Below are 26,266 nucleotides of genomic sequence, written 5' to 3'. Positions count from 1 at the left end.
AAAAAATATTTGGACTGAGCCCAGTGTTTCAGAATCCTAACTACGCCTCTGGGAGTATTGACGACTTGAGTTAAATGCCTGTTTTGCTTCTCGAAAATAAGAGGGATGTGTTTCAGAGTAATGCTGAAGCCATAAAATAAGTGGAAAACAAGCGGTAGCCGCTTTTATTTTGTCTGACCCAGCGGAAGTGTTCCTCCGCTGTATTCCCGCGACGTGTTAGCCTCCGCAGCCCCGTCGCTGCCGCTTGCAGAGAGGAACACACACCGACTCGCTTAGGCCCTTCACGGTAACCTCGGACGCCTCTCGCCGGTGTCAGGAGACGCTCCGTCCGCCTTCTCCTCCTCCTCTCTCCTCGCTGAGTCGAGCCATCACCTCTGGACTCGCAGGGCTGTGATTTGCGGGCGATGCGGGAGCAGTTTCGGAAGTGAGTAGCTGCAGAGGGGCTGGGGAATGTTTGTGGTGCTGATAAATAATGGGGATGGTGATAATGCAGGGGAGCTTTTCACGCCGCTCGCACATCGACCGTGCGCTTTTACTGTCAGTCAATTATAACAGAATATTAAAGCTAATTGTCGGTTTTGCTGAGAAATGAGCGAGAAGCGCTTTTCCCTTTCTCCGCTAATAAAGTGGGAGGTAAATGGTTCTCTTTGGGAGTGATTTAACCCTTCCTGCGGTTGTTACCGGGGGAGCGAGGCGAGGTGTGCGGCCACTCGCGCCTCCTCGAGTCGCTCTCCTCCCCGCTCCTCTGCTGCCATATTGGAACATGAATCTGTATATATTCAGCCCGGAGCTGCGCCTGCATGTCAGCAGTATGTGATTGAATTTTGCCCACTGGGGAATAAGTGGTAATCTCAACGCGTGTAATACACAGACCCCCGCCGTCAGTGCAGCAGTGTTTGAATTCCTTCACACTCCACACACGGTCACCTTCCTGGCAAATCGGCGCTGAATTGTTGCACATTTAGTGCTGTTTTGCACTGATCCACTTATCGGTTTTCAGTATGGCAGGATAGGATGTATGTGATCGCAGGTGTGTGTGTGTGTGTGTGTGTGTGTGTGTGTGTGTGTGTGTGTGTGTGTGTGTGTGTGTGTGTGTGTGTGCGCGCGCGTGTGTGCGTGTGTGCGCGCGTGCTCTGACTAATTCACTTTTTAGTCCATAACTATTTGATTGACATGAAAAAAAAGTTATGAAACAAATGTCGATTTTTAGAAAAGCATAACTTGAATGAATACCAACATATCGAAACCAACCTAGTTTAGACTTTTTAGCATTTCTTTTTAAATTAAGCAGCATTGTGGGGTATTTTGGACAGAGAATGGCTATTTAAGGTTATTCCAAAGAATTGTATTTGTTTCTCAGCCTCGACTTTGACTAGAAAACCTGCTTTTATTCATTTTTGTTGGCAAAACGGCTGTTTTGCTTTAGATTATTACCCTGCTGTGTAACAGCAAACATGTTAAAGCCTAAAGTTCTCCTTCCTATGTTCTTCTTCAGGATTTATCTCTGTAGATTACGTCAATATTGTTAGCAACTAGTGCCTAGCTCGTTGCTGTGCTTTCAAATTCTTATTCTCACCTTTTTTGACTAAGTACACATAGTCACTTAAATGTGTTAGAAGCTTAGAAAAAAACTTGCAATTTATTAATCAATTGCTCTCATTGCTACTCAAGAGCTACTTCTCTATAAGAAGAGTCTTAATCATGCAGGACATCGAGTGTGAAGCTCTCACTGTCCTATCCAAGGGATAGAATAGCTTCTTTTTGAATGATACAGCAGCAAGAATAGCCCTTAGACTGTAGTGTGTTGATAAGTACTGCTCTGCTTTACAATCATGATATTTCATGCCTCAGATCCATGTGTTGCCACCCAGACATCGGTTTTACTCTTTAAAACATCTGAGCCCTGGTGTGCCCCTCAGCTGTGACATCGGACCACTGTCTTTGTGCATTTTTCACTAGTCCTAATGATTGTTGATTGCAGACTGACTGCTCTGAGTATTTCATAAACTTTTATTTTATCTTCATTCACAGCCATGTCTGGTCTGGTTTATTTGATAGAAGGTTTGTTGCATTTTTTTTTGGAAGTCAATCTATTGTTTTTGTCAGTTTCAGTTTATTATTTAATTTCCATTGGCTGTTCTCTTAATCTGACTGACTGAATAAATTAAAGTTGTGTTCTTTTTACATGTTTGACCAAAAGCTTTTGGTGTATTTAAGTACTGGTGCACAGTTATCAAATACATTTGTAATTCAGTACATTTATGTATGTGTTTTTTTTTTTTTTAAACATTTTAAATCAATTTAGCACTGTTTTTCTGTGTTGGATCGAAATCGGCCGATACTAAACCTCGGTATCAGAAGTGGGAAAAAAGTGGATCGGTCAACCAGTACCAAAGTTCTGGTTGAAACGCCAAAAATGAGATGAGGAATGTATATTGATTGCAAACATTTAACATTAGTGTAATATTTAAATTTAACATTAATTTTCTTGACATTTTTCTCATATCTAGGTCTGATCCAGTCTCGTACCTTGAATTATCTCTTTGATTTCCATTTACAACTTTGTAATCAAAGTGTCGTTTTCAGCTGGTTGATGAAAAAACGACAGCTGTTCACTGTTAGATGAGTCAACGCTCCACGTTGGACAAACACCTCGCTCGACCTGCAGCCGTTCTCAGTCCCGATGCGTTGTCGTGTTGCCGATGAAAGCAGCTGCTGCTCGTTCATTTGGGGGCGTTTGTGCGATCGGCGCTCTCATGACGAGCTGCTGTTTATCCACACTTTGAGGCTGAGGATTTTAGAGTAGCTCTTCACCAGGGGACCCCTCTCCTCATTATCGGGAGTGTGAGTGTGGGAGAGAGGCAAAACAAGCCTGCGGGCCGATTATTGTTTGTGTGTGCTTCAGAGACGGAGGTTAAGTGCGGGTGTGTTCTCGTACAACCAGCTGGACCCACATTGACCGCTTCCCAGCTGGACCGGGTTGCGTTTGTGCACCGCCGTGGCCCCAGGTAGAAACCGGACAGCGGGGAAAAGTCCGAGCTGCACTGCGTTCTTCTTCTCTTCTTTGTTTTGCTCGATGCAGTGGTTGAGCCACACCGCCCACTGTGTTCAGCAGTCACCCACTTTGCACACCTACTATTAAAGCCTGACCTGAAACATCCACCTGCACAGAGGAGAACACCAAGATATCATTTCACCTTTATCCCTGGCTTTATTTACTTCAAATACTAAAGTATGGCTGGAAAGGATTTAAACTAGTAATGTGAAAAATAGTTTTTCATATTTGGACATTTTGACAGTGGTGAGAAATCAAAATAATATATATTTAAAAAAATGTGCATCATATGTGGGGCCAGTTGAAAAAATAAGAATAAAGCTGAGGCAGAACTGGACACTGACCCAATATATGTCAGTATGTCAGCCAAACAGGGTCTGAGAGTGTAGAAATTAAGTTATAGGCCTAGTCAAAGCCCCTTTTTTTCCTTATTCAGCAGCAATATCACATGAGAGAGAAAGAACAGTTGCTATAAAGCAGGGTTTAATTAATATTTAAATGTATTAATTTTGTGGTGTTATTTCAAGATGCCCTTAGCATCTCATATTAGCAATTAGCCCTTGATGAAGCTTACTGGAAAATGAGTTCAATGCGAACTGTGGGATCTCTGTCAACAATATGACATCTTAAACATTCCTCTTGGTCTGACTACAATTCTTAAACAGCGAATTGTTTTCCCATTCATCAGTGTCGGTGTCAAATCCGTGTCATCGTTCACAACTCCTGATTGGCCAAGTTGAAATCCCACTGGAGAAATCAGGCAGAATTGGATAGAAAGGCAAATGGCCGATCAAACCTCAGTGAGAAAATGGCAATTTTTTTTGCTTTCTGTAAAAACTTGATATGACATAACCAAAACCACAAAAGTCATGACCAGGTTTCTAAAAATACCTAACTCACCCCTCCATAATGTGTTATGTCTTATAAGCCTGGCGGGCCACCAGGCTGTACTTGCCAAAAGTAAAGCCTGGAATTTGTGTTTACTTTTTTTTAAATACAGCTTTTTATGCACCAGTAATGATGACGGATTAAGCTAGCTGACGCATTTATGGTGACCCCTGCCACTTGGTTTAGCAGGTTTTCTGGGAGAAAAGTGTCTCCATAACATTTTATTGCTGTTAGTTCCATTAGTTTGTCGATCAGATAATTGGGTTTCCAACCAGCAAGTCAAGCTAATTGCTTTAATTGCCGTCACTAGTCCCAAACCTTATCTGGACATCATCTATTTAGGCCCAAATACTGTTGAACTTACCAACAAAATGTTTTAATCTTTAATCTTTTTGTCCCTTTGCAGCCACCAGACCCAGACGACATGCTGGGACCATCCCAAGATGACGGAGCTCTACCAGTCTCTGTGTAAGTTTCACCTCAGTATCTTTTAAGGTGTTTTTAATGTTTTTTTTTATTGGAGTGTTTAAACTTACACGTAACGTTTTGCTCCTCAGCCGACCTGAACAACGTTCGGTTCTCGGCCTACCGCACCGCCATGAAGCTCAGGCGCCTGCAGAAAGCTCTCTGCTGTGAGTACGGTCACGGTGGCTCCTTGCCCCGTCGCGACGCAGCGCCTCGTCCTCCCCATTTGCCGCTTTTCTCTTCCCCTCGTCTTCGTCCCGCCTCTCCTGCCTCCTCTGTACTATTAACCATCTGTCCCGTTCTGTTTCTGTTTCTGACGCATCATGGTGTCCATATGTGTGTTTACTCATCCCTCTCATCTTTTGCCTGTGGATCTGCAAAGTGGGAGCTGCCTACGTCTTTCTGTCAGGCTGCTGCGGCAGCACAGAGCAGAGGAATTATTTGTGACGCCAAAGCTTTTTATAAATAAAAGCAAAATCCCCCATCAGTGAAATTCTGGAGTTGAACATTTGCTCTGTGTGTCTCGTTGGTATGTTTCTAGCCACTCAATCACAATTGAATTTAGGGCTGGACTTTGACTGGGCCATGCTTGCTACCTTGGTACCTCTTGGTGGATGTTTTAGGTGATGTTTTTCTGCTCTAGTTTCAAGTATTTGTACACTGCTTTCAGTGTACAAATACTTGACTACATGGCCTTTGGACATGTAGGCCAACATGGCCTATATGGCCATCTCCTACATGGCCTTCGGACAACTTTGACTAGGACTTTCTGTGGATTTTTAATAGGATTAATTGTATCTCATGAAATCATTCCTTCTGAGATTTGGAGGAATGGATGGCTCTACAGAGCTATTACGCTAAATTTAGCAGCTATGCTAAAAAGAAATTTATGATTATTCTTTTCTCCTTTATTTAGGATGGTTTGAAACGGAAGAATATTTTCGAAGTTACGCAGGAGTAACTTGGTAAAATATTTTTTTTTGTCTAATGTCATACACATCAAAGAAGTAACTACTTCTGAAGGCAGTTCCTTACACTGAGCTTAATACAAATGTCTTGTTTTCAGATGGTTGTTACACCATCAACGTCACTAAACAAAATATTTTAATCTGATTAAGCCTTTTGTGCCTGCTAAGGTTCAGAAACTTAAATGTTTCAAGACTTTTTGCAAATAACTGACAGGCTGTAGCTGATGATTGACCAGCGCCTTCATCCTTCAGTTGTTGGGTGGCTTCAGTGGTGGTGTTCTCTGAGGCAACGTTGCTTAAAACTGTAAACTGTTCAAGTGAACATCACATGTAATTATCAGCCAATTTTCTATTTCACCTGGTCCATCTCAAGGCCTTGAAAAAGTTAAATGCAACTGAGACCAATCAACACTAATTTTGTTTTTCTTTGGACTTTAGAAGATGATGTTTGCAGTCAAACAAAACTTTGCTTTCATCCAAATCGCCATCTTTAAGTTAATAAGTGATGCAAAAAAATTATTTGCATCTCGAGAACATGTTCTGTTTTGTAGAACGTTATTTTTGGCGTTCCACAAGGACCCGTTCTTGGCTCTTTTCTTTGTTGAGGAAAAACTTGCCAAAACCTCTAAACGATGTTCCAAAAAGCCTGGAGAACTGCTGATTCAAACTGCTTTTTAGGGATTTCAAGAATGTATTGTGACATGGAAGCAAAGCTCATCATCTGTGGTGGTGTTTCTTTGCTTAGTGGACCTGCTGAGCATGCAGACGGCGTGCGAGGTGTTCGAGCAGCACACCCTGAAGCAGAATGAGCAGCTGCTGGACATCTCCCAGCTGATGACCTGCCTTACCAGCCTGTACCAGCGGCTGGAGCAGAGCCACTCCCACCTGGTCAACGTCCAGCTGAGTGTGGACATGTGCCTCAACTGGCTGCTCAACGTCTACGACACGTACGTGAAAGCACGCCCCGACACGACCCCAGGAGTGTTTTCCCCCCAGAGCTAACCAGGTTCTGAAATGTTGCTTTGGCAGCGGGCGCACTGGGAAGATTCGGACTCTGTCGTTCAAAACTGGAATCATCTCGCTTTGCAAAGCCCACCTGGAGGATAAATACCGATGTAAGTCCAACCAACTCGTACATAAAACTAGAAGTTAAAATTAAAGTTGATATCGATCTGATATTAATACCTGTATTGGTCCCGATTCTGAAAGCAATTCTAGATCTATTAAGTTCAATTCCATGCGTTGTGCTCCAGGCAACATCATTATTATTTATTCTACACTATATTTAGAATTCCTAATTACACTCTCTGTAGCATTTTAAAGGTTTGTTGCTGTTAATTTTTACATGTTTGACCAATACAGTCAACCTACTGTTTTGTCAGTTTCAGGTTTTTTATTCATGTTATGCTGCTAATTGCACTGCGTGGATGAATTAAAGTTTTTACTTGTTAACTTGTGAAGCTATCTGTGTATTTAAGTGTGATGTACTTAAATTTGTAATTCAGTGCATTTATGTTTAAAATAAGAAATGGTTTAAGTCAATTCAGCTGTTTTTCTGTATCAGCCGATACTAGACATCAGATATCTGTATCAGTTTTGGAAGTGAAAACACAAAGCATGGTTAAAATCAATGTCTTACACATTTTTGATTAATATTTACTTAAAGTTTGCTTTGTTTGAAAAATTATGAAAAATTCATTTAAAAAATATTTTTAAAAGAAGAAATTTATAGTTTGCAATAAGGATTTATGATCAAAAAATGAAAAATTTGAATTTATTGTAATGTTTTATCTTTTTTTTTAGTGACACTATTATTTTGGAGTCAATTTATTTTGTACAAGCTATCAAACTATTTTATGAGTTTATTTTATTATCCTTTTTTTAAAGTATTTAATTCTTTCTCTCTCTCTCTTCCCCTCTGCATCTCCAGTTTTGTTCCGACAGGTCGCCAGCGCCACAGGTTTCTGTGACCAGCGCCGTTTGGGCCTCCTCCTCCACGACTCCATCCAGATCCCCCGGCAGCTCGGCGAGGTGGCGTCCTTCGGCGGCTCCAACATCGAGCCGTCCGTCCGCAGCTGCTTCCAGTTTGTACGTGCCTCAGTCAGAACCAGTCGGAATAGACCTGGATGCAGACACAAGCAGTGGCTAATTCTGCTGGGCTGCATGTGATTACTTGCCTTCTCATTTCCCCGCTGCCTGCCAGCCTGGCGGTGTGAAGGCAGCTTATCATTATCCAGCTCAATAGCTAGAGTCAACTTTGTAGTCTTGACTCTGCTGTCCTGCTTCTGTAGAGAGACGGAATGAAAGGGGAACATTTTCCTGCTAACTCTTCTCTGTTTTTGTCGGGATTTTTAGTTGGTTTCTCCTCTCTGAAAAGACACTTTCAAAAGTATGATGTAAAATCAACTTTTTTGAGCTTTACATCATGTTATAATGTTGTTCCCTCAACAAAAACACACCTGGAGTGTTTCCTTTCTTCTTTCATGCATGTTTTGAAATCCTTTAATCTCCTGTGGCAACCATCTTGGAGCGACTCAGTTCCTGCTTCGAGGTGATGCTTTTGCAGTTTCCAAGATTTTAAGCTTCCGCCTCACAGAACAGCTGACTCCCCCCGCAATCCTCCACTCGGCTCCTTCAGACTAGACAGCAGCTATTAGCAAACACCTACTACCTTATATTCATTATAGGAGCTACTTCTCAGTGCAACGCTGGTAAAAACGTAGTTAAAGGATTAATAGAGGAGTCGTGTTGTGATGACTTTCTGAAGGCGGAGCAGTTTCAGAAAGAGTCAGGAGCTTCTTAAAGAGACAGACACCCAATTTCAGGCAGTTAAATTACAAAGTCAAAATTTTTTAAAAGTTATATTTGAAATATGTAGCATTTTTATAACAAACTGATGGTCATTTATTTACTTTAAACAGCAATACATTGAATGATGCATCTGAATAAGTTCTGAACCTAAAATTTCTTTATTACTCCTAAATCTAAGTTTCTAAGAAAATTTGTTTTCAGAAATGAGTATAGATGCACTGATGCGCTCAGTACCTGGTTTGGGTTTCTGTCACATTCGTCTTAAGTTCTGTTTTTTTCTTTTCTCTCTCTGGCTCTCTCTCTTTCTCTCTCTCTCTTTGCAGGCCAACAACAAACCTGAGCTGGAGGCCTCCATGTTCCTGGACTGGATGCGTCTGGAGCCTCAGTCTATGGTTTGGCTCCCGGTGCTGCACCGGGTCGCGGCTGCAGAAACCGCCAAGCACCAAGCCAAGTGCAACATCTGCAAGGAGTGTCCCATCATCGGGTTCAGGTGGGTGAAGTGGTTGAAATCAAAACCGATCCAATATTAATATCTGTGCCTCGACCAGCCGATACTGTATCGGTATCGGATGCAAAAAAATGGATCGGAGCATCCCCAGTTTACATGTGATGAATTAAGTTTGGTATCGACTGATATCAAGGAAAATCAGAATCAGTAGGCCAGGCTTTTGAAAGATCAGTGATCGGCCAGAAAACTGCAATCACTGCCTCCATAATTCGTTCCTCTTATTTCATATTTTGTTTTGTTAGATGTGTTATGTCGACAGTATGGGGCGGGAAAAATCTTTCCTTTGCCCACAGCTGACTTCAGCTGCTTTGTGTGCTGCAAGATGCCATGGTAACCGTAACGTGATGTAAACATGCCTCCATAATAGGACTGAGATCATAACTGACCCTGGTTATGACTCAGCTTATTTCTAAGAACAGTTAAGAGGCTTTTTCACAATAAAGCCTCAGTCAGGTTTATGTCAGAGTGGTAGCCTGATGCATAAACAAAAATACTCTCTGAGCAACAATGTCCTATATTTATTCATCTATTTTCTTTTCAGAGGTTTTTTGTCATATACAGCTGATTTTAAAAAGATAAAATCAAATAAACTGAAGTCATCAGGTTACATGGATCCAGAAAAATAGAGAGGACACAAAGGAAAGAAAAAAAAAGAGGGAGAAGGAAGGAAGGAAGGAAGGAAGGAAGGAAGGAAGGAAGGAAGGAAGGAAGGAAGGAAGGAAGGAAGGAAGGAAGGAAGGAAGGAAGGAAGGAAGGAAGGAAGGAAGGAAGGAAGGAAGGAAGGAAGGAAGGAAGGAAGGAAGGAAGGAAGGAAGGAAGGAAGGAAAAAAAAAAGAGGGGGAAGGAAGGAAGGAAAAAAAAAAGAGGGGGAAGGAAGGAAGGTAGGTAGGTAGGTAGGTAGGTAGGTAGGTAGGTAGGTAGGTAGGTAGGTAGGTAGGTAGGTAGGTAGGTAGGTTCCTCTCCTCTCATTTTCTCCTCTTATTAATCATGTATTCTATTTTTCTTCTTCTTCAGATATCGGAGCCTGAAACATTTCAACTATGACATTTGCCAAAGCTGCTTCTTCTCCGGCCGTGTTGCCAAGGGACACAAGATGCAATACCCCATGGTGGAATACTGCACTCCGGTAGGTTTGGGCCGAACCTGAAAAACAATCCTGCAGCGTTTAAGAGTCCAACTGCCATCTCTCCATCCAGCTAATAAGCCGACTGATTGTGCTTTGAATTATTTTCTGTTAGTGATGGTTACTATGAAAGACAAAGTATGTTGTTTACTGCTTTTCATTAAAATGAATCTCAGTGGATCACAAGGTGGCGCTCCGCTCCATCTTGTACCCATCTAGTTTAGAAATTTGAAGCTTAAATCTTGACACAGTGACCATAAACTTAATCTAATATATTCTAGTCCAGATTTTGTCCATGATTGCAACAAAAAAAATTTTGCCACCTTAAAGATTTCTTGATTTTATTATTTTTTAAACTTTTTTGTCAGTTACCTTTCAGATCATCAAAGCAAATTTTATATCAGAGAAAGAGAATCCAGTTTTCAAAGGATATCATGGATTAAAGGGGGGAAAAAATCTAAACCAGCCTGTGTTTAAGATTGTCCTCCATGTTAAAGGATGAAGTAACTCCAGTGAAAATATATTTTTGGACAAATTTTACCATCTGTTGTCAAATAGGACCAGTCTGACAACATGAAGTAGTCTGGAGGGACATATCTGAGGAAATTCTCCAAAAGATGTGATTTTAGATTCCTCTTTAAGGAAACACGATGCATGACTTCTTATCAGCTGTGTAATATAAATGCAAATTGCTTTCAAAAACATAAGTCATTGTGTCATTGTTTAAATGTAACATTTTGTTTTGGTTTTTCCATAAAAATGTGTCTTGTCTGACCCTGTTTCTTTGCTCTGTTTCTGCAGACCACATCAGGGGAGGATGTGCGTGATTTTGCCAAGGTGCTGAAGAACAAATTCAGGACTAAGCGCTACTTTGCCAAACACCCACGCATGGGCTACCTGCCCGTCCAGACCATCCTGGAGGGGGACAACATGGAAACGTGGGGCTCACACACACACACACACACACACACACACACACACACACACACACACACACACACACACACACACACACACACACACACACACACACACACACACAAAATACAGACAAGAGACACAAGTAATATTCTGACCTACAGAAGAAGTCTAAACAACTTCTAAATTTGCAATAAATTACAAGGATCACTCAGATTCCCCTTTAAATTTTGAACGTAGAATAAAAGAACAGACCAACCACAGGTTAATATTACTTCCTGATATTGTTGTGAGTGTTGAGTGGGTTTTTATGTTTCCCAATCAAGCGTAGCTTTGATGCTTCTTCATGCCGGACCGTCGGATCACATCAACGTCTAAAGCTTTCAGATAACAACCGAGGCGAACTGCTCCTCAGGCTCTGAGACCAAAATCTGCTGTTCCTCAAATGTTACTAGAATACAAAGATAACCTGATTAAATACAAAATGCTGTTTTCAGATTTATTGAGGAATTGTATATTTGCTGAAGAAGAATTAAAGTTAATTGTTACTCATTTATATCGGCTAAAGATCTTCTGGCAATTCATCCATCCATCCATTTTCTTGCACCCTTGTCTCTTATTGGGGTCGGGAGGGTTGCTGGTGCCTATCTCCAGCTAACGTTTCAGGCGAGAGGCGGGGTCACCCTGGACAGGTCGCCAGTCTGTCGCAGGGCAACACAGAGACACACAGGACACACAACCATGCACACACACACACTCATACCTAGGGGCAATTTGGAGAGGCCAATTAACCTAAAGAAGTATGTAAGAGTTGTTTAAAGCGGATTTGCGAAAAAAATAAGTGATCTGAAGGGGAAACCCTGTGGAACTCCCTTTTTAATAAGTTATTTGTGAAAAACAGCCAAACAACCAAACGGGACATGAGGCCCTGAAAACATTTCCACATTGCTCCCAGTTTACTTGATTGAAAACAAAGATTTTGCATCATTTAATAAATGTAACATTAGCATGTTGGAGTCCAAAATAAATGCATCTAAAATTTAATTTGCTGAATTTGTGTCAGCAGAACCGAATGAAGGTTGAAGGTTTCTAAAATATACCAAAGAAATCAGCTGCATGGTTTCTATATTTGAAATATTTAACTATATAAAAACCCTCTGAAGCTGAATCTTCCACTATAGCATATGTGTGCAATGGAATCTGGAGCTGGATTAATGTGTAACTGGACTATTTTCTTCTACCATGCTAAACAAACACATTATCACACCTTCCTTATGTTTAGCTTTTGTGTGGATGTTTAACTTCCATTTACTCAATAAAACTCAGCTAAAGGTGCACTCTGAACTTTGGAGCTTGCAGAATATTATTAGAAAGATCCAATTGTAATGATGTTATGCTGTTTCTCTTCCAGTCCTGTCACCCTGATCAACTTCTGGCCTGTAGATCATGCGTGAGTATCTGACACACTGTCTCAGTCTTCTGCTGCTTATATAAACCTCTGTTTTTATAAAAATAAAAAAAACATGGCACCAAGCACTCAGTAAGCTCAGGACTTTGTCACCACCTTGAGGTCACAGCGATTGTTCCACCAGGAGCAGATTGCCAACTATAATGAAAATAGCCTCACATCCTTAATCCAATCAGCTCCTCAACCGAAGCTTAAAATGCATTCTGAACAATTGCGGCAACTCAAAAGTTGACTTTTCTTGTGCAGTAATTCATGTTGGAAAAGAAAGTCTCATAAAGACATAAATTAACACAGCAATCAGACCAGAAGTCTGTGAGCAGGAGCCACAAAGTTTATTCTTAAAGCTGGTTGTAAAGAGTTTTAAATATTGAGGCTTAAAATAACTTTTTTTTAATAGACATCAGAAAAAATGACGGGCAACAAAACGGTCTAGCGCAACATCTGCCATCTAAACAGATGGATGTTTGTGTCTGATGTTTAAAACTTTCTGTAAAATTGAATTCCAGGTTTTCATTTGAGTCAATTTTCTATTTTAAATAAGAAAATAAACACAATGCTGTGTGTAATCAGTCTATATTAGTCATATGGCAAATTACTGCAACTATTCAAGAATATTCAAACTTTTGAATAAATCACAGTATCATCAACGTAAAGCAGGATAAACCTTTTTATCCGATGTCTGGGATTTCCAGCTGCAACTGTCCTTTCCTGTTTGACTCATGCCGTTACGTTGTCCTTTCTCTCTTTCAGGCCTGGGTCGTCTCCTCAACTCTCTCACGACGACACACATTCTCGGATCGAGCACTACGCCAACCGGTAACACACACACACACACACTCTGTATCCTTGCTTTTCTGGCATTAGGTGTTGCTAACATGCCGTGGTGCAGCAGTCTTTACCACCTCCTACTTCTGTTTTTATTCCACTCACATTCCATGCTGCTGTCCTCAACCTTGGAAGTGTCCCAGCTAATGGCCTATAATTGCTAATTTTGAGTTTTCTCTACTTGTTGTGTTGCATCTGGACACGAGGGGTTGAGAACATGCGTTGAACGGGGCAGCAGGAGCGGGTCAAGGGGGGTTGTGTTTTTGGCAGTTGTGTCCGCTAAGTAACTCCACCAACTTTTGTTTTTATTGGCTGATATGATCATTTATTTGTTGTTTGCATAACCGCACACTCTAAGAATACTGACAAAGTTTGGAAAAATGGCCTCAATGTTGTTGTTTCTTTGTTCAAAATCAAATTTTGAGGAGGTTGAGCAATGACTGTGATGGAGCACAACACTAAGGGCTTGACTCCCATTCCTAAAGGGGAGAGAGCAGCACCTTCCACACCATGAAATACAGAATTGGAAATTGGAAGGAAGATGATAAATGGTTTCCAACAGATCTGTCCTTTTCTGGAGGAGTGGCAAGAAGAAAGACACTAGACGCCAATTTACAAGCCAACATGGAGGAAATTGTTCTGGTCAGATGAGACCAAATTTTGTGGCTCTTTGCAAGAAAATTGACAAAGAGCAACACAGTTTGTCGACTCAAAAAAACCCTGCTGGGCTTCTTCAGAATACACCAAAGAAGACATGACTGACCACTGTCTCAGTCATTTTCCTAACAGGAAGTCTTTGAACAAGACCAAAGTCTTCAGAACATCTGGTACTCTGCAACATGCTAGCCGTCTTTACAACATATGCTAATAGCCTGGAAGCTGAGCTTAAAGCTTCCAGGGTGGCTCAGCACTGACTAGTATTATACAGTTCTATTTCCAAATTAAAAACAATCCCCAAAATAATTCCAATAAAATGTTTGACTTGTAAACTTATAAAAATCCAGAGCAGGTATTGTATGTCAAAGATAAAACAAGACGCAATAAGTGGTTCACTAAATGGGAAAAAGAAAAAGAGAAACGGCCAGTGGTCGGATCGCACTGAATGATCCAACCAGAACTTGAATTGCTCTGGAACTGATGGAAGCCCCTGAAGCTGACAGCCAGCTGTCGGTCTCCGGTCTCTTTGGTTTAAAGACTGACTGCTCTGTTTCTTCCCCCTCCGCAGGTTAGCTGAAATGGAGAACCGTAATGGCTCTTATCTGAATGACAGTATCTCACCCAATGAGAGCATGTGAGAACAGCTTCTTGTTTTTTTTTTTGTTTTGTTCTACCCTGTCCTCCTAACTCACTGACTGGCTTTCTGCGTGTCGGCTGCTTCTGTCCTCCTTGTTTCCACTGGCTGCCTGTGTTACTCGTCTGTAAATGTGTATTCTGGATTTAAGGTCAAATCTTTTGACCTCCTTTTTTTTTATTCCCCCTTGACTATCTGTTGTTCAGTTTTATTGTCCTCCTTCAATATTCTGTTGGATTAATTAACAAAACCCTAGAAATGTACGCAAGAATGCATATTTAAACTCATGACGTGACCATGTTTTAAATAACTTTCTCTTATTTCCCTTCTAAAAAACAATTGGTTTTGTAGTTTTATCTACAAAGTCTTGAGTTTCATCTAGTCAAAGAATCTATGGCGAGGTTCAGAGAGAGGACAGTTGATGCTGCCTAATATAAACTCAACTATTAAAACTCACTTATAAACTTAATAAGTCTCTAGGAGTAAAACGGGCGTATTTCTTTGATTGTAGTCGATCTTTCTGAGACTTGTTGCTCTGTCTTCCTTACTTGACTTTATCAGAGAACAAGTAGAGGAAGTCCAATCACTGAATGCGAGTATGACTTTATCAACCAAGAACTGACCAGAGCCAGGCCACAGAGTAAACATGCCTTTTAGATTGTTTTAGAAGCAAAAAAAATGAAGAATTATTCTTATTTTCTTGTTTTGTTGTTCCGTTTTGGCCTGAGTCAGCTCTGTAGCCTCACCAAGTCAAAGTTCTGAGTTTTTAACTTCCAAAACTAATTTTTGTTGCGGTTATGACGAGAAAAATGTATCATCAGCATACATTTGATAAGTGGTGTTGTAGTACTGAGCTATTTAATGAAAGTGTCCTGAGAACAAACCCCAAAAGTAATGCAAGATCTGAATCAATATCATGTAAAAATGATCAGAGCTTTCCATTTAGGATGGAATGTTTTTCAATCAGGTTTGAACAAATCTTTTTGTCTCTTAGTGTCGTGAGAAGTGATGCACAGTTTTATTTTTTTGTGTACAAAATGAAGGCAAACATAGGACAGACTCAGATGATGGCAGAAGTTTTTCCCGACCTGTAGGCCAGCAAAACAGATCTTGTTTTTGTTCTTTATCGTTCTTATTTTATTCTTCTGTGCCAACATTTGGTTACATTTACACATCTTAATGATGATCCAGTTTAAGATTCAGAGAACTCTTCATGAATAGATTTTAGGCTGGACAGAAATCAAATCAAAGATAAAGCAGCTCAGAGGCTGATAGTTTATTGATAATGAACAAAAACAATGTTGATATTTTCAGCCAAACATTTTTCTGTTCCTCTCTCTGAGCTTCAGATTCTCCATCTGTGTTCCAGTCCCGTTCTGCTGCTCCTTCATTCACCTTCTGCTTTTCTTTTTCTCCATTTTTTCCTGTGTGTGTGTGCGCGTGTGTGTGTTCACACATGCACGTCCATGCCACGGTGTCTCTGTGACCTTATGAATGTGTGTGTCAATCATTGGTGGGTATGTTTGATGTGTGTGTGTGTGTGTGTGTATCTGCAGCGATGACGAGCACATGTTGATCCAGCACTACTGCCAGTCTCTGAACCAAGGCTCTCCTCTCAGTCAGCCCCGCAGCCCCGCCCAGATCCTCATCTCCATGGAAACAGAGGAGAAGGGAGAGCTTGAGAGGGTTCTGGGTGACCTGGAGCAGGAGAACAGGTCAGTGGAGGAAAGCGATGTTTAATGGTCATTTGATTTGGAACACAAAGTAGCACATCATGGAAGGAGGTTTCAAAAACCTTTTATGATTTATGGAAAAATTAATAGTAATAAATATCACGGTCACAAATTTTTTTTTTTTACTTTTTAGAATTATTTTCCATGTCCAAATAGTGAAGAATAAACATTTTTTTAGATTAAAGCAAGAATTTAAGTCATTTTTTAATTTCCTTCTGTAATTACGTTTTAAGTGTGGCGTGAATTTTTATTCTGAAATCACTAAATAAAATCTGATGTAGTCGCCTCCAGATATAACCAACACTTAAAATCACAAGTTAGAAAAATTAACAAAATTAAAAAAGAAAATGTCTTTATCTTAAGGGCCATTTTTTTAATTCCAAGTCAAAAAGAAATGAAAATTGTGTTGTTTTTTTCTTATTTGTCTTGTCTCAGGTTAGATGTTTCTGTGATTGGGTTGACCTTGGAATAAGGAAACGTTTTAGGAGCAAACCTCACTTCCACATCCCAAACAAAATGTTTTCAGAACCACAAAGTAACTTTTCAACCCCAACAGTTAAAATTAAGCCTTAAAACGTAAAATCCAATAGCCTCCCCCAACCCCTGCATATGAAGGTACTATGAATAAAAAAAACTGTCCCTGATTGTAACTAAAATACGTTTCTGGGAGCTCTGAGTGAAAGTGGGACTGCTGTTCTCCTTACAGAAAGCTGCAGGCCGAGTACGACCGTCTGAAAAAAGCCCATGACAGGAAGGGTCTGTCCCCTCTGCCTTCGCCGCCCGAGATGCTGCCGGTGTCGCCGCAGAGCGCTCGAGACGCCGAGCTCATCGCCGAGGCCAAGCTGTTGCGGCAGCACAAAGGCCGCCTGGAGGCCCGCATGCAGATACTGGAGGACCACAACAAACAGCTGGAGTCCCAGCTGCACAGGCTGAGGCAGCTTCTGGAGCAGGTGATCATCCCGTCTCTTTAACTACACCAAACACTGTGAGCTGGACCAGAGAAAAGAGCCGACTCATCAAGACAAATTGAATATGGCCACCATGTTTAGAATTGGTTCTGCTTTTGATTTGCCAAATAAGCAAGTTGGTTCTAAAACCAGCAGCAGTTCTTCCATATTTTATGTAAATAATTAGATAAATTAGACCATAATGAAAAAGTCCCGAGAAGGATGCCTTGAGGAACCCCATAAGCAATTAACAAGTTTAAAATGCCTTTACTGAGGTAACAGTACCTCAGTAGTGGGACTGCCTTTTCTTTGTTGGGATCAAACTTTGTTGACAATTAGTCCTATAGCCAAAATGGGTACTTATGGAAGGTAGCCATTTTGAATCATGTTAATTAACATATCCTGTTTGAGTTCTCAAACTTTTTGTCACTGATCATGTTGACATTTTTAAACATCAGTACATGTAAATGAAACAAAAATATATATTTTTTTTAATATTTGACATTCCAAACTTGAGCTTGACGTCCAAAATGGCTACATTAAAACACTTTTTTTAGTCTTTCTAAACAAAAAAGGCTCAAACACTAAATTTAGCCCAAGTTCAGTCAAACTCCTTAGACGTCCAAACTATGTTGGACGTCAAGTTCAAGTTTGGAAAGTCAAATATTCCAAATTTAACCTTGAAAATCTCAACATCTAATGCAAAAAAAAAAACCAAAACAACAACATTATTTTAGTTTCATTTAGTTTGAATAATGTGAAAAGTAGTCAGAAGTGTTGATGTTTTAAAATGTCTGTCAACATGATCGGTGCTAAAAAAGTTTGAGGACTCAAATAGAATATGATAATTAACATGATCATTAATGTGAACTTCAGTATTTCTATGCAATGAACTGAGGCATCAATGTAGTGACATCTGGTCAGACGTTATCTCTGGTTCAGCAATGGTGGCAGTCGACGACTCACTCGTGTGTGTGTGTGTGTGTGTGTGTGTGTGTGTGTGTGTGTGTGTGTGTGTGTGTGTGTGTGTGTGTGTGTGTGTGTGTTTATCAGACGGATTCCAAGGTGAACGGCACGGCCCTCTCCTCCCCCTCCACATCCTCCCAGCGCTCTGACTCGTCTCTGCCACTGCTGCGTGTGGCAGCCAGCCAGACTACTGACACAATGGGTAAAGAACCTTCACCCTGCAGCCAGTGGAGCAGGAAACGGTTGGTTACCTCCATTGATGTTTATAAACCATCAAACAATTTGTCGGTTTTTAGGCGATGACGAGTTTTCCAGTCCTTCCCAAGATGCATCTGGCCTGGAGGAAGTGGTGGAGCAGCTCAACAACACTTTCCCTCACAGCCAGGGTACAACAGACTTCACTTCCTTTACACAAATGTTCAATGTCGACTGGAAAATCTTAATATGTGTCCGTTTTGTCCCTTTTGAGTTTTGTCTCAGTTGTGAGGTTTAGTTTCAGGTCTGAAAATATTCCAAATTTTATTTCCTCTTTGTTACATCTCATTCTTCTTTGTGCTCCTGTTCCTCCAAAAGTTAGTTTAGAAACATTAATTTCAGTGTAAGTCCTTTGACATCCAAACAGAAGGATGACTTTTCCCTCTTTCTTCATGTCTTTTCTTTCTTTTTCTCGTTGAGCCAGGCGGGAGAAGGGGACATCCATGAGAGGTCAGTCGCTCAGTGTTCCCTCTCCCCACCTCTTCATCTCTAGAGCTTGTTTGCACCATGAAATAACTAAACTGGTAGCATGTCGTTTGCTCTGATTTTATTTGTAAGTTTGAAGAAAATATTTATTGTTAAATTTTCTTCCTGAGGACATAGATTTAGTTTGCAAATTGACCATTACAATAAAACAGCTGAAAGTAGACTGCAGTTACTATTTTCTGTCAGTAGGAGGCAGAGTTTCACCATTAGAGGTTTAACTGGAGGTTTTGTTGGATCAGTTCTATCTACCAGAGAAGAGTAAACATTAGAGGTGTGCCGATCGATCGGCCACCGATCATAATCGGCCGATTTCCGTGAAAAAGTGTATGATCGGTGATCACCGATCACGGTCTCTTGTTGCCGATCACACAAACCGATCACCTGCATCTCATTTCGCAGCCTGCCTGTGCAGCTGGTCTCTTTCCTTCACACTGCGCAAACGCGCAGCAACAAATCCTAAGTGATGTGGAACTATAACGCACTGAGGGAATGGAGACGTTTGCGTGTTGTGGCGGAAAATTAAAGCACGTGGGGTGAAGCAGGTCAAAATGCATCAACACGACAAATCTAATATGGCATAAAAACAATGTCATACTTGACTCACTGAGGTAAAAAAGACATATGGAGGATCAGATAGCAGGTAAAGCAGCGCACAGCTACACTGACCCGGATTAGCATGATGGTCAGAAAGCTAAACAAAAAACCCGCCAAATTATTTAAGTCTTTGAGCTGCGATGTCAGACGCTGGTTCTGCTCTCGCTGTTGAACCGCTGCTACGCTACATGTAGTAATATTTGACCGACGGAGCGCCGCTTCTGCTCCACCTGGTAGTGACTCTCACACCGAACCTCTGCTTAAAGCTGCAGCATCTAACTTAAATAAATTAATTTTACATATGTATTAAAACTTTTGCTGTCCTAACATGAGACAGATAATCTCTGAAAAAATAATCCATCTCCTCCCTGTTCTTCATAATTACTCCGCTCAGTCAGAAACAGCCACTCAGAACTAGCAGTAATCAGCTAGCCGCCATGCTATCAGGAAGTTTTCATTCAGTAACTCTGGATTGTTTATTGTAATGGATCCTGTATTTGCCTTTGAATGTTACGTTTTATACTTGAATTTGTTGGCAATGTTGAGAGGTTTTATTTTGACTCTTACTATTATTTAGCCTCTTCAGAGCCTTCATATGTTATCAGTCTGTTAAAGATAGTATTACCGATAGCAGTACAATTTGCAGAATGCCTGTTTAGTTTGGAAAAAGTTATTAAAACAAGTTTTTGTCTAAATTAAGGTGAATTCATGGTCCCTTTTTCCACATAATGTAACCGGTAGTGTTTATGATAAAAAAAATAATAAATATGTGATCGGTATCGGTGCTCGGCTGTGATCGGAATCGGCAGGAAAAAACCTGATCGGCACTTCTCTAGTAAACATCCAGACTAATTCCTCTCATCTAAAAGAAAACATTTTGATATTCTGTTGAAAATTTGTACATTTGCAAAGATTAAATAAAAACTAAAATATTCTCTGACATTGTAAAGTCTTAACATCTATAAGAAAGAAAGCAGAAGTCAAGTTTTCTGTGACATCTGCCATGTTGGAGCTGCTTCTTTATGGTGATTTGTCAATTTGATGAGAGGAAAGAAAACTAGAAAAGATTCACTTCTCGCAAATGTACAACTTTTTGACAGCACATAATATCTAAACTTTTAGGCAGAAATGTAGTCGTCTGTCATACAACAATAGACCAAATGATTGTTCTATTGTTGTATTTGCCTCTTGAACTTCACCACAATTTGCCTGATGATGCTTAAACTTTCTAATTATTGTTCACTTAAAATGCTATACAGCTTTAAAAATAAAAAAAATCTGAAAAGTGTCATGCAGTGCATCCTTAAATAAAAAAAATCTCAAGTTTTGGCACTGATTTGCAACATACTTTAGCTTTGTCCACTGCAAACATCAAACAGAACTGCCCAAAATGCCGCTTTTACTCCTCCTCCCCTGTAAGAGGCGCTAAACACGGTGCCATACTCCAGTAAACACAAGAATAGCAAACAGCCTTTTCAGTCAAGCATAAAGCATAAGGCTGTGACGTTATTGATTAAAATGCAGTAAAATTCTCGGACAAAAGCATGAGCTACTAAATTGACAGAAAATTATTTGTTTTGCATTTCACAAATGGAGAAACAAAGTTTTATCGCATTAAGGATACAGTAACACCAGAGTTTTTCGCTTTCCGCTATCAATTTTGCCTGAAGACAAAATGCATGCCACACTTTTCAGTGCGCACTAGTAAAACATTTTAAAACCAAATTTTGCTTTTGCTATTTTCTGTTTTTGTATTGTGACAAAAATCTGGAAAGTTCAAGCGGTCATGCATGGATGGTTCCACATCAAGGGTCAGAGGTCAGCAACCTTCAGCTTCCAAAATTTTATTTTTGGAAATTGGGTCTTAACAGTTGACTGTGCTGTAAAATGTGCCTGGAAAATACATTGGCTATATAAAGTGTGAAAGTTGGTGACCTCTGGTCAATATGCTGCTACTGAACTAACAAACTGACTTTAAAAAACCCACAAAAGTTCTTAAAATTTAAAGACAAAAATAATAAAACATTCCAAGAAAGAGATTTTCATATGCCAACATATTTTGTCTATTATGTTTGCATATAAAAACATTTTTCTTCTTTGTGCAGGATTTATCCCTGATGGCACATAAACAATTTAACCCCTTAACTGGCACGATGACATCAACCTATAAACCAGCATTTTGAGGGTGACAGTTAAGAGGTTAAAGAATTGGGATTCTAGAGGACAAAGTCACTTTTATTTTTAGTGATCCTGATCCTCTCCCTGCAGGTCTCGGCATCGGCAGCCTGTTCCACATGGCGGACGATCTGGGCCGCGCCATGGAATCGCTGGTCAGCGCCATGACCGTCGAGCGCAGCGTGGAACTGCCGCGTCCTTTTTGATCCCCCTATCATACCGCATGCTTTTTTAGTCGAAACAACTGGATTGGAAACTGTTTACACAGAGAATATAATGTCTATTTTTGTGAAGGATTGCAGTTAAAGCAACAAGTACAAAAAAATAATAAGATTTGAGTAGTTTCTTAAAACATCCTGTTTTATTGTCAAAAGAAGCTGGTTTTTAAACTTCTATGCAATTGTATAAAACGAGAAGCGGGGTTGAGAAACAGACGGCGTCTTCAGTGTCCTCGTATATTTGCTATCTCTTTCTAACTGGGGAAACGAGCTGAAGCATTTCTCACTAGTTTCAAACGATTGTAACAATGAGGGTGTTTTCTAAGAGGCAGTTCTGAGTGTGTGTGTGTGTGTGAGTGAGTGTGGTGCCTAAAATTTCATAAGTTTTTTTTTTTGTTTTGTTTTCTGGAGTGGAGGGATGCTACTTTTTAGAAACTGGATGGATATTAATACCCAATACAAGCTCTGATGATCCTAATAACAGTAAGCAAAGTTAAAAAAAGAAAAAGGCCTCACAGCATCATTGCATCAAGAAGAGTTTTCAGAAAGTTACTAGAGGGCGCTGTTGAGTTTGTTCCCCTCATCTGAACAAAGTTTTTTTACTTTTTACTTGGTAGACCAATTTGACACGTTGATTCGCAGCTGAACACTTGGCTTTCACAAATCTGACATCTGTCTTGTTGCAACTACAAATTTGTCATTTCCCTAAAAGGTCAGATTTCTGACTTGCTTTTCAACATGGTGACTCAATTCATCCATTCTCAAAAGGCCAAAGTGCTCAAGTGCAAACCAAGTTTTGATCAGATGTATTTTTTTCTATCAGCTAAAGCAGAAGAATGAATCTGCTCCCGTTTCACACAGAGAAAGAAAAGTCTTCCTCAGTACAGAAACTTTAACAGTCAATGCCTTGATCCATGCGGCACAGGAACATTTTAACTGTTTGATTTCCACTACCTGTTATTAACTCAACAATCTCATGTGAAGTTTGGATGTTAGTTTGACCTCTAATCAGTTCCACACTCCAAGATTAGTAAAAATCTAAAAGATATTTCTAATTGAGCACTGGTGGACGCTGAATATTCTGTCAAGCCTAATCTGGTTTTTCGTCTTACGTTTTGTCTTTGGTTCAAAGCAGGTTGGTTTCGTTCTGTGTGAGGAGCTCTGATATTAACATGTGACTAAAAGAAAAAAAAATCTTCATGTAATAAATAATCAGTTGTTTCATCAGATTCCTGCAGCATGACCCAGTGAGTTTGAAATTTTGACCCAAGTTGATTTCTTTAATTTTCTATTTCACCTAATTTTTTTCAAATAACACGTCGATACTTCACAACATATCAGAGTCCATCAAATGTATGCCTTACTACTGTACTATAAAATGCTTTACTGTATATCAATAAAGCATGCCGTTATGTTGACTGCCTCCCTGCTTTATTTCTGACATTTGTGTATGAGGTGACTAGCCAGTTTAATACTGTTGAGCTTTTCTATGACGTGAACAGCTGCAATTTTAGATTGCACTCAATTCAGACGAGAAAATTTCTGCACAAACCCAGTAACTCCGAGATAAATTAAAATATAAACAAAACTCCGCCGCAGCGATCAAAAACTGCGGCGGAGGAGTCAACACCTGGCTGCCAACCCTCGGCTCATATACGTGAGGCCTCAGCACCATCTAGTGGCCAAACCCAAAAACTACACATTTGGTACACCTGACCATAGACCAGTGGTTCTTAACCTTTTTTGAGGTACCGAACCCACCAGTTTCATATGCGCATTCACTGAACCCTTCTGTTGTGATAAATATGATTCCCCCCCCCCCAAATTCAAGACATAGGGGTGACCCAACTAGACTCTAGATGTGTTTTCAGCAAAGAGTCTAGTTGGGTCACCCTATGATCACTAAGTCTTCTTATAAGGTAGAGTCTCTGAGAACAGTTCTTCAAAATATAGTCGGTGTTTTTAGCAAAGTTGAGCTGACTGTCCAGGAACAACCCAAGGTATTTAAAGTTTGCCACAGTTTCAACAGGTTGGCCATCGAGAGAAACTGGAACCACTTTAAGGTCTTGTTTAGATAATTTAATTAGCTCTATATTCTTAAGAGAATTAAAAATTAATAAAAAAATAAAGACTTTGCGGTATTCTGATTTAGTGATGTAATTATATTAGTTGTGTTACCACCCCCATGCCACTAGAGGCAGTAGCAGGCCCGAAAAGATGCGACTAAAGAGCAGATTTAGAAGTACACCGACAGCTACAGAATTTGGAAAAAACTGAGCTTTGCTGAAGTAATTAAAGACACAAGTTCAAATCCATTCCGAGAGTGGAGCTCCTTCAATCAGTACTCCTCCGCAGCTCTGATTGGCTAAGCAATGTAACGTGATCCTCTGCAGCAAGTGATGGCAAAGCGGGGCGTCATCACGACTTTACACAAGTGTGTCTTTATCTCCGCGGCAGAAGCTCCGCCGAACCCCTGAGACCGACTCATCGAACACCTGGGGTTCGATCGAACCCAGGTTAAGAACCAGTGCCATAGACATAAGAGTAGACCCCGCATTGGGTGCTACGGCGCAGGAAATATGTCGGCCATCTTGGAGCGGTAGTCCCTCCTAATTTGCTCAATCAAAACAGCAGAAGATGCCTCAGCACTGAATGATATTGTTGTTCGGATCCATGGATTATTGATGTGAGGGCTCGACAGACACTATTTCATAAGTAAGATGGACATATTGTGTATATTTTGTGATTGGAATATTACTTTACTGTATTTATGTCCACTGGCTACACCAGCTATTATTAGCTACAGTGCTTGGTGTAATACGGGTTCAGCCCCGCTATGGAGGCTAACCGGGATTCTGTAAATCTAAAAAAATTATTCTCTAACATTGACTTAGATTATCTGACACAAGAGCCTACATTGAAATGAAACAATGTAACACATATTATAAAACTTTTGTGTTATAACATTCACCAGCAAAGAGTTTACACAGGTGGTAAAAACTTATGTAATTCTTTCACAAGTAAGATGCATCCTAAATCTTCCTTTTTTGTTTTGAAAGTTTCATAAAGACGATGTGAGGAAGAAGAGGGAGATATCTATAAAGAGACAGATTCACTGCAGCACGGATGAATCTCATATCGGATTTTGGACTCGATCTCAGCTGCTGAATCTCTCTGAAGCTAGAACTCGACGGCTGAAAAACATACATATATCAGTGATTCTTGAGAATAGAGACAAAACAGGTCCTATGGATTAAAGCACAAAATTTGAATAAAATATACACAAAATATAATTTTTTCAAATATCTGACTAAACTAACCTGGGTCATGTGAGCACAACAATGTATATTTTCCAGGTATTTGCTGAATATTTTTTTATTTTAAACATTGTAGTCTGTGGATGATGCCTGTAAAACCCCTTGTCCGGGAGCAGATCTCAACACATTATGATAGTTTAAAATAATTAAAGAAATACTAAAATTATATATTACAATTAAGTATACGTAGTCATATAAATAATTATAAAGGTATCAATAAATTGAATTAAAAAGCATTTTATATATTTTCCAACTCCACTGAAATTTGTCCCTAGTTTTTGTCAACACCGTCAGAAATGAAAAGAATGTAAAAAAAAAAAAAAATCAGGCATTATTGGGGGGCACCAGAACTTCTGAGGACCCCATGACCACTTCCTTTCTCTTCCTTTGCTAAGTGGGCTAGTTAGCTCTGGTTAGCTTATGTTATTCTTTAGTTTTTTCTTCTTTTTATTCCTAAGTTGTTGATCACAACCATGATGTATCAACACCATAACAGACAATTTACAAAACTTTGATGAAATTTTGTGAAATAAAAGCTTAATTTTGGTATATTATAAAGATTTAATTAACCTGATTAGCTACAATATGGCCTCCTTCAGAATAACATCATATAAATTGAGGTAATTTGGGTTTTCGTCAACTCCGACAGATGTCAACTCCATCAGAGTTTTTCTGACTCTTTCAGTGAAATTGTTGTCAAATCTCACTTAAATGTGCAATTAATTCATTTGAATGTATTTTACATAAATTGCATTACTTCACATGTACAAAGTTTTTCATTTTACTCGCTAGTTTGTCACCACCTTCAGTTCTGTGTCAACTCCGTCATGAAGTGTCAACTCCGTCAGATGGACTTTTGTTGTTTTTTGTTTTAAATAATATTTGTTTCTTGAGAAGCATTTGTTTGTAAAATGAGTAAAAATATCACTATTAGGGTCATTAAAAATTATTTTTTATTTATTTTTGTCAGATGGTGATGACAACGTTCTGGGTCAGGTCGATTAAAAATGTAATTTTTAAAACAAATGTTGCAACTGGGAGCCTGTACCTTAGCATCTTTACATTTACAAAACATTATTTGTCATATTTGCATACATAAGGTTGAGAAATAACAAAAAAAATTATGGGAAAATTAAAACCCATTTTGTCCCTATTCTCAAGAATCACTGATAAACATATAAACATGTATCCAATATATATTATTCAGTATTAATCATTATGTATTTGTGCCATTATTAATCATTATTTAATTGTG

At 39.7% G+C, this 26,266-nt stretch overlaps 1 protein-coding gene across 19 annotated transcripts in view; it reads left to right on the top strand.

Annotated features, from left to right (window-relative positions):
* Positions 1-23,112, top strand: part of dmd (dystrophin) — a 222,171-nt gene extending 199,059 nt beyond the window's left edge. For 9 of the 19 annotated variants that reach the window (XM_081615481.1, XM_081615514.1, XM_081615480.1 and 6 more), the window contains 16 exons: positions 4,350-4,411; positions 4,501-4,575; positions 6,122-6,323; positions 6,406-6,491; positions 7,307-7,464; positions 8,511-8,677; positions 9,710-9,821; positions 10,620-10,756; positions 12,148-12,186; positions 12,955-13,020; positions 14,255-14,320; positions 15,877-16,035; positions 16,760-17,003; positions 18,054-18,168; positions 18,263-18,352; positions 21,570-23,112. In XM_081615481.1, the coding sequence (XP_081471607.1) occupies positions 4,350-4,411; positions 4,501-4,575; positions 6,122-6,323; positions 6,406-6,491; positions 7,307-7,464; positions 8,511-8,677; positions 9,710-9,821; positions 10,620-10,756; positions 12,148-12,186; positions 12,955-13,020; positions 14,255-14,320; positions 15,877-16,035; positions 16,760-17,003; positions 18,054-18,168; positions 18,263-18,352; positions 21,570-21,682 (1,891 nt within the window). In that variant the 3' untranslated portion in view covers positions 21,683-23,112. The other 10 variants (XM_081615496.1, XM_081615509.1, XR_014090847.1 and 7 more) reach the window with 8 other exon arrangements.
* The last annotated feature ends 3,154 nt before the right edge of the window (positions 23,113-26,266 follow it).

The sequence above is a fragment of the Poecilia reticulata genome, chromosome 2, assembly GCF_904066995.2.
Source record: "Poecilia reticulata chromosome 2, P_reticulata-male-v2, whole genome shotgun sequence".
Classification (NCBI taxonomy): Eukaryota; Metazoa; Chordata; class Actinopteri; order Cyprinodontiformes; family Poeciliidae; genus Poecilia; species Poecilia reticulata.
This window is presented reverse-complemented; position numbering and strand designations above follow the sequence as displayed.